This window comes from Etheostoma cragini, chromosome 22 (assembly GCF_013103735.1).
Source record: "Etheostoma cragini isolate CJK2018 chromosome 22, CSU_Ecrag_1.0, whole genome shotgun sequence".
NCBI lineage: Eukaryota > Metazoa > Chordata > Actinopteri > Perciformes > Percidae > Etheostoma > Etheostoma cragini.
The window spans coordinates 22,196,912-22,205,839 of NC_048428.1; the positions used below are offsets into that span (position 1 = coordinate 22,196,912).

Consider the following 8,928-nt stretch of genomic DNA (forward strand, 5'->3'; position numbering starts at 1 on the left):
TGTGCATGTGTGTGGCTGTGTGTGTGTGTGTGTGTGCATGTGTGTTGCTGTGTGCATGTGTGTTTGTGTGTGATGGTGTGTGCATGTGTGTTTGTGTGTGACGGTGTGTGCATGTGTGTTTGAGTGTGTGTGTGTGTGTGTGTGTTAGAGGCCGAGTAGACCAATCCCAGTTGTTGCGGTCCTCGTCGCCGTGACGTATAGTTACATTTCCCGAGGTGCATGTCAGACCACGGCGTCTGCGTCTGCTCGTCCACACGTACGTAGCCACGGCAACGACTTAACGCAGACGCATACATCCCCTCACGTCTTCTCGAAGCTAGAAGACAGCCCCGGTGAAGACGTCCTCACCTCGCTCTGCAGCTCCGACACCGTCTTGGCAAACTGCGTGTCGGCGGTCTCCGGCAGCTGGCTGTAGGCGCTCTGGGAACGGCTCTTCATCCCACTCTCCTTGTACTTAGTCTGTCAGAATATTAAATATTAAATATTAAATATTAAATATTAAATATTAAATATTAAATATTAAATATTAACAGTCACAATACGAGATGAACAGGAACTGGCCTCCGTGACACTGCAGAAGGAACATGGAGCTAGATGTGTTGCTTTATTACATGTGAGAAAATGAATGATCAGATAGAAGAAAATGTTTGAGAGAAAATGTTATCACACTGGTAGAAAAAAAGCATTTATAAGAAATATTTGAGAGATACAGTTTACAGTACAAATAGCAATAGCAATAACATTGGAGAAGTTTGAATATAAATTAGAATTTTTTAAAATTATTTCAGAGAAAGAAAATCCCTTTTTTTAAACTCTCAAATATGTATGTTATAGCAACAAATAATATTTGAGAAGTTTGAATATAAATTTGAAATTTTTAAAATTATGTCTGTGAAAAAAATCTCTTTTTTTAAACTATTAAATATGTATGTTTTAGCAACAAATAATATTTGAGAAGTTTGATTATATAAATTTTAAAAATTATTTCTGAGAAAAAAATCTCAAAATATTTTTTTGAACTCTCAAATATGTATGTTATAGCAACAAATAATATTTGAGAAGTTTGAATATATATTTTTAAAATTATTCCTGAGAAACAAATCTCTCTTAAAAATACTTCTTTTAAACTCCCAAAAATATTTTACAGCGAAAAATGAGAATATTTGAGAGGTTTGAATATAAATTTGAAATTTTTAAAATTATTACTGTGAAGAAAATCTCAAAATATTTTTTTTAAACTCTCATGTATGTTACTGCAAAAAATAATGTTTGACAAGTTTGAATATAAATTAAAAAAATTATTTCTGAGAAACAAATCTCTCTTAAAAATATTTTTTTTAAACTCCAAAAAATATTTTACAGCAAAAAATAAGAATATTTTTGAAGTTTGAATATAAAGTTAATAATTTTTTTAATTATTACACAGGGAAAAAAATCTCAAAATATTTTTTTTAAACTCTCATTTATGTTACAGCAAAAAATAATGTTTGAGGAGTTTGAATATAATTTAAAAAAATTATTTCTGAGAAAAAAATCTCAAAATATGTTTTTGAACTCTCAAATTTGTATGTTATAGCAACAAATACTATTTGAGAAGTTTGAATATACCATTTTAAAATTATTCCTGGGAAAAAAATCTTTCTTAAAGATACTTCTTTTAAACTCCCAAAAATATTTTACAGCAAAAAATGAGAATATTTGAGAGGTTTGAATATAAATTTGAAATTTTTAAAATTATTACTGTGAAGAAAATCTCAAAATATTTTTTTTAAACTCTCATTCATGTTACAGCAAAAAATAATGTTTGACAAGTTTGAATATAAATAAAAAAAATTATTTCTGAGAAAAGAATCGCTCTTAAAAAAAAATTTTTAAACTCAAAAAAATATTTTACAGCAAAAATAATAATATTTGAGAAGTCTGAATATAAATTTTGAAATCTTTAAAATTATTACTGTGAAAAAATCTCAAAATATTTTTTTTAAACTCTCATTTATGTTACAGCAAAAATTTTTTTTGAGAAGTTTGAATATCAATTTTTAAAATTATTTCTGAGAAAAGAAATCTCTCTTAAAAATATTTTTTTTAAACTCCAATTGTTTTTTTACAGCAAATAAAATTGAAAAAAGTGACAAAAACGTAAGAAAAAGTTAAAAACATTGATATGAGCGTTGATTTTCACATTTAGACGGGAAGACAACACGAGGGTGAAGTAAGACGTGTATCTGCGTACCTCGCTGTGCATGGCGCTCATCTCTCGGGCGAAGCTGGTCTCCGACGTGTCGGGCAGGGTGGAGTAGATGGAGCTGGAGCGCTCCTTCCTCCCGCTCTCTTTGTATTTAATCTGGGGGGAGGGGGGGAAGTGAGAATCAGGCAGTTTGAGTCCCGCTGTGTGTCCACAGTATTTAAGCAAGTAAGTAAACTTTATTTATAACGCACTTTTCACAGAAGAAGGGTCACAAAGAGCTTTTCAGTAAAAACTAATGAACAGCAGTCAGCAACACATAAAATACTGAGCGATGTTGTAGTTACAAGCTCGTCTATAAAGACGTGTTTTCAGGTGGGTTTTTTTTCAAAGTTTTCACAGAATCCAAAGCTCTCAAAAGATAAAGGGAGAGAGATCCACAAAAGGCTCGATCACCTCTGGTTTTAAAACGGGTTCTGGGACCAGGTCTTGGTCTGAAGATCTCAGAGAGAGACCAGGAGTGTGTGTGTGTGATACATCCCAGATGACCATGCAAGGCTCTATAAGTAGAGATTAAAATGTTAAAATGCTCTCTAAAACCCACTGGAAGCTAATGAAGAGCCTTAAGCCCCGGAGCGATGTGGATCTCCTGCTGGTCCCAGACTAAGGTCTTGCTGCTGGATTCTGTACAACGTGCAGTTTGTCCATGGATGATTTGTTTAAACAAGTGTACACTAGTATATTGCAATAACCCAAACGTGAAGAAATAAAAGCGTCCGTTTATAATAATACTGTAACCGGTGTGCTGCGTACCTCGCTGAGCAGCTCGCCGCTCTCCTTGGCGTGCTGCGTTGCCATGGTTTCCGGCAGAGCGGAGTACAGGCAGGTGTTCACTTCCTTCTTACCTGCTTCTTTATACTTCGCCTGCAGACAAAAAAGCAAAAACATCACACTGTTTACTGCTCCCTCCGGTGGTTCCTGCAGTATTCCCCAGGTTAAAGACTGTTGTTTGAATGAAATGTGTTTTGCAATATTAGTTAAACAGCGGCTACAATAAGTTTAAAAAGGTAAAAGTTGATTTAAAATCTGCTGAAAACCACTTTTTAACCCTTTGTTGTCTTCCCGTCAACCACGAAAAGACGTTTTGGACCCTTTTTTTCAACATTATTATCGCTTTTTCCGACATTTTTGTCACTTTTTCAGTGTTGTGGGTGTTTTATGTTGTTTTTTTCCCCAAAGTTTTTTGAAGTTTGACTTTTTTTTTTGTCCCAAAGCTTATTCTGACGGCCCACTTTCTGTGACAAATAAAACCAAATCAACCGAAAACGGATCAAATTTGACCCGAGGACAACATGAGGGTTAAACTGAGTCAGGCCCGTTTATATAGTAATGTAATGCTACTTTTAACTTCCCTGTATAATGAATGAATGAATGAATGAATGTTGAGCCGTGTATCCCATGTATGAGTAGCCATGAGTCCCGGTGTGCTGTACCTGGCTCTGCAGGTCCGACAGCTGTTTGGCCAGCTGTGTCTCCGTGGTCTCGGGGAGCTGGTGGTACAGACTGCTCTGGTTCTTCACCCCTCCTTTATACTTCAGCTGCAGGAGACACCAGCGGACCCCCGTCACCTCACAGTTCAATAACAACAGAACAGACCACTTTTACCGCAGACATGTTGACACGTCATAGGAGGAAAAGCATTAATGATGGCTGCATTCCACTTAGGAGAGGCCCTGGTGTTGTGCATGCTGACAGAAACAGCTCACTGGGATACTCGATGGAATTGAGTTGAGGATATCAGTTTTAGTTGTGCTTCTCCTACTAGGACAAGTCAAAATGTCTGCTGTGAAAAAGGTCCTTTACCCAGGGAGAGGTCTCGAACGTTGGCCTCTAGGCCCCATGGCAATCAGAGACATAGACAGCAACAAAGCATTGCTTTCAAAATACTCTACATCCATGATGTTCCACTTTGGGGATTGCTCTGGTGCAGCCGAAAATTCTGCGGGATGTCCGTCCCCGTCCCCGGGGATTTCTGAGGACTATGGTTACCTGGTCCTCAGATCTCTGCAGGGTAAATCCAGATAGCTAGCTAGACTATGTATTCATAAATACAGTACACAGGAAAGTAACTCCATCTACATACTGTGAATCGTTTATGAATCTAACGGTGACATATCTAAGTTGTACAGTCCTGTTGAATACCTGACTCTGCAGGTCTGAGGCCTCTTAAACACATATATACACACATATATACATAAATACATACATACATAAATACATACATACATACATACATACATACATACATACATACATGCATGCATGCATGCATGTATGTATGTATGCATGCATGCATACATGCATGCATGCATCCATCCATCCATCCATGCATACATGCATGGATGGATGGATGCATGCATGCATGCATGCATCCATCCATCCATACATACAGTACATCCAGTCCTGGTCAATACCTGACTCTGCAGGTCTGAGGTCTCTCTAGCGTGCTGGGTGTCGAGGGTCTCCGGCAGCAGAGAGTACAGGTTGGTGTTCATCCCCTTCTTACCCTCCTCTTTATACTTCACCTGGGGGGGGGGGCACGTTAGAGACAAATTGAGAAACACTAAATATATATTTCATGGTTAATAAAACAGAAAACGTACTGAAAAAATGTACTTTTATTGACATTTTTCCCTCTTTTTTACACGTTTTTAAGGTTCTTTTACCAATTATTTTCTTTAAATGTTGTAAAAGTGACAAAAAAAACCTCCCAAATTCAATGAAAGTAACAAACTGATTATTTATTTAACTTGTGAGTTGTGAGCGTTGTTGGGAACCATCCACGTTACTTTTTTGGGACAATTTATTTAAAAAAACAAAAACAAATTTCTGATAATAGAAAGTTTTTGGAAAGGGGTCCGATTAGTCCCAAAGACGGGCACCCGGATGGCTCGGTCGCTAGACCGGGTGCCCGTGGGTGCTGCATGTCGAACCCCCCCTCTCTCCCCTTTCATGTCTTCAGCTGTCCCGTCAATTGAAGGCCCAAAATGCCCCAAAATAACCTTAAAAATGTAGATAGGCTATATGTGACCCAAGAACACAGGAGGGTTAAAATAAAAGGTGTACTGTCTCTCACGTCCCATACTGCACATTATGAACAGGTGAGTGAGAGGATCCTTGTCTTCCTTCCTTGGTCTGGAATAATATTGGGGGTGTGGGGGGGGGGGGGGGGGGGGGGGGGACCCCTAAAAGTCCTACTGTTGTCTCTTTTACCGTACCTCACTGAGCAGCTGGGACACGTCCTTGGCGTGAGCCGTGTCCAACGTCTCGGGAAGAAGAGCGTACAGACACGAGGTCGCGCCCTTCTTCCCCGCTTCCTTGTACCGCATCTGGAAATAAAAACAGATCAAAACAGACGTTGATGAAGGCAGGTTTATAAAGCATGACGCATTTAATTAACCCTCGTGACGTCTTCTAGTCAAAATTGAAAAACAACAATTTTGTTGACAGTTTTTTATCAACATTTTTTAATGTTTTTTTTAACCTTTTTATCAACACTCTTAATGTTAGCACCTCCCTCTCTCTCTCTCTCTCTCTCTCTCTCTGTTCATCCTTTATCACTCTGTTTTATCTAATGTTAACACAACTCTCTCTCTCTCTCTCTCTCTCTCTCTCTCTCTCTCTGTTCATCCTCTAGCTTTCTCTATCACTCTGTTTTATCTAATGTTAACACAACTCTCTCTCCCTCTCTCTCTCTCTCTCTCTCTCTCTCTCTCTCTCTGTTCATCCTCTAGCTTACTTTATCACTCTGTTTTATCTAATGTTAACACAACTCTCTCTCTCTCCCTCTCTCTCTCTGTTCATCCTCTAGCTTGCTTTATCACTCTGTTTTATCTAATGTTAACACAACTCTCTCTCTCTCTCTGTTTATCCTCTAGCTTTCTCTATCACTCTGTTTTATCTAATGTTAACACATCTCTCTCTCTCTCTCTCTCTCTCTCTCTCTCTCTGTAAGATAAAATAGACTTTATTGATCCTACACTGGGGACATTCCTGTGCTACAGCAGCTCAAATGAAGAAGAACAAATACACACATCAGAACAACACTAATACCCATGAAACAGACAAAAGGAGAGACAATAAACAGAAAGTATTATAATTAGTCACAATAATAACACTAAAAATACAAGCATAATTTACACAATAAACACTGTTTCAAATTATCGCCCTATTTCAAAGCTTCCTTTTTTTTATAAAAAATCTTGGAAAAATGTGTATTTATGCAGCTACAGTTTTTTTTGGAGGCACATGGCACTTTAGATATTTTTCAGTCAGGTTTTAAAGCATTTCATAGCACTGAGTCTGCACTTTTAAAGGTTTTTAATGACCTGTTTTTAATAACGGATTCTGGTGATTCAGCCATTTTAGTGGTTTTAGATCTCACTGCTGCTTTCGACACAGTTGACCACACAATTCTATTATCTCATTTGGAAAACTGTGTTGGAGTTAGGGGGACTGCCTTAAAATGGTTCCAGTCATATCTTTCAGGGAGATGCTTCTTTGTTAAAATGGGGGACTCTACCTCATCAACTGTGCCTCTTAACTGTGGAGTCCCCCAGGGATCTATTCTTGGTCCAATTCTTTTTGCACTGTACCTCCTTCCACTTGGAATAGTTTTTAAAAAGCATGGCATCTCCTATCATCTTTATGCTGATGATGGTCAAATGTATATACCAATCAAAAAGCAGGAAGGCAGCTCCCTGACACCCCTACTTAACCGTTTAAATGACGTCAAAGCGTGGTTAGCCCAAAATCTTTTAAAACTAAATGAGAGTAAAACTGAGATCATGCAGTTTGGCCCCACTAACTCGATGATAAACTTGGGCCCCCTCAGTGATTTTGTGCATCCTGTTGTAACCAACCTTGGGGTAAAAATAGACAGTGATTTTAAACTTGACAAACAAATAAATGCAGTTGTGAAATCTAGTTTTTATTATCTTCGTCTTTTAGCCAAAGTCAAACCGTTTAACAGTTTTGAACAAGCTATACATGCTTTTATTTCTTCTCGATTAGACTACTGTAATGCACTTTATATCGGTATAAGTCACAAAGCACTTTCACGCTTACAGTTAGTCCAAAATTCGGCAGCACGTCTTTTAACTGGAACTAAAAAGCGCGCTCATATAAGTCCAATTCTTGCTTCATTGCACTGGCTTCCTGTACGTTTTAGGATTGATTTTAAGATTTTATTGTTTGTTTTTAAAGCTGTGAATGGACTGGCCCCAACATATATCTCAGACCTCATCCAGATGTATAGGCCGGCGCGGTCACTGAGGTCAGAGAGCCAGCTCCAGCTTGTGGTCCCAAAGACGAGACTTAAAACTCGGGGGGACAGGGTCTTTTCTGTGGTTGGACCTAGACTCTGGAACGCTCTGCCCCCCCATGTCCGAACAGCCCCAACAGTTGAGTGTTTTAAGTCTCCTCTTAAGACACATTTTTATTCTTTGGCTTTTAACTCCATGAGAGTTGTGTGGTCCTCTGATGGCTCTCACTGTTTTATTGTATTTTAGTATTTGTTATTTTTATCTATTTTTTTATCTTTTTAAACCAGATGCTCTTATTTTGTTTTACAATATTTTACATTAATTGTTTTGTATGTTTGAGTTTTCTGTGCAGCACTTTGGTAACTTTGTCTTTGTAAAATGTGCTATACAAATAAAGTGGATTGGATTGGATTGGATTGTTGCAGCTGTTTTCATAGCAACAAACTATCCTCTCGGGTGCTTTTTGGACCCAAAACACTGCCAACTTTTTGTGTTTTACTACAAAAGTGCCCTGGTCCACGTGTCCTCATCCTAAAAGACGCCGGTGTGATGAAGTCTCACCTCGCTCTGCAGCTCGCCGACGCTTTTAGCGAACCGCGTCTCGGCGGTCTCCGGGAGCTGAGAGTAGAAGCTCTGGGACAGTCTCCTCCTGCTGCCGTCCCGGTACTTACTCTGAGAAAGGACAACACTGTCCGTCAGCAGGCTACAGACACCACGTGTTATTTAATGCAATGCCTTGTTTAACCCTTGTCAGGTATTCGGGGTAAATTGACCCATTTCAAAATGACTTTCAAAAGTTCCATGTTTTCTTCCTGAAATCAGCGTCCTTTCCTTATTTCCTGAGATAAACATGTCTTCCTGACTCAGAACATTATTCTGGATATGACACTTATGTTGTTTCCATAGTGGATTTTTAACATGAATTATAACCTTATGATAAAAAACGAACCCCATTTTCATGTTTAATAGTGTGCTAGTAGAGACTGATGCATTCCCTAAACATAGATGTTATCTCAGCTGTTGGAAATGGAGATAAAGACCATATTTGTTAATAGATTATGAAGTCAACTTTTATTTCTGAATTGTTTTTAAAACCCCAAATAAGTCCCGGGTCAGTTTGACCCGAGGGACACGAGAGGGTCCCGAAGTGAAGACACTACAGGGGTTAACCCTTGTGTTGTCCTCCCGGGTTAAAAAAGGGACAAAAATTTGACTGGTGGAGAAGTGTGAGACGAGCTGGTGGAGGAGAGTGAGACGAGCTGGTGGAGGAGTGTGAGACGAGCGGGTGGAGGAGTGTGAGACGAGCTGGTGGAGGAGTGTGAGACGAGCTGGTGGAGGAGTGTGAGACGAGCTGGTGGAGGAGTGTGAGACAAGTGGGTGGAGGAGTGTGAGACGAGCGGGTGGAGGAGTGTGAGACAA

At 38.9% G+C, this 8,928-nt stretch overlaps 1 protein-coding gene across 1 annotated transcript in view; it reads right to left on the reverse strand.

The window, feature by feature from the left end:
* Positions 1-8,928, reverse strand: part of LOC117937619 (nebulette-like) — a 76,525-nt gene that overhangs the window by 53,391 nt on the left and 14,206 nt on the right. Inside the window, exons 6-12 of the mRNA XM_034861695.1 lie at positions 8,071-8,181; positions 5,464-5,574; positions 4,660-4,770; positions 3,679-3,783; positions 2,999-3,109; positions 2,234-2,344; positions 349-459 (exon numbers count right to left, since the gene is read on the reverse strand). Of these exons, the coding sequence (XP_034717586.1) occupies positions 349-459; positions 2,234-2,344; positions 2,999-3,109; positions 3,679-3,783; positions 4,660-4,770; positions 5,464-5,574; positions 8,071-8,181 (771 nt within the window). The remainder of the gene's footprint in view (positions 1-348; positions 460-2,233; positions 2,345-2,998; positions 3,110-3,678; positions 3,784-4,659; positions 4,771-5,463; positions 5,575-8,070; positions 8,182-8,928) is intronic.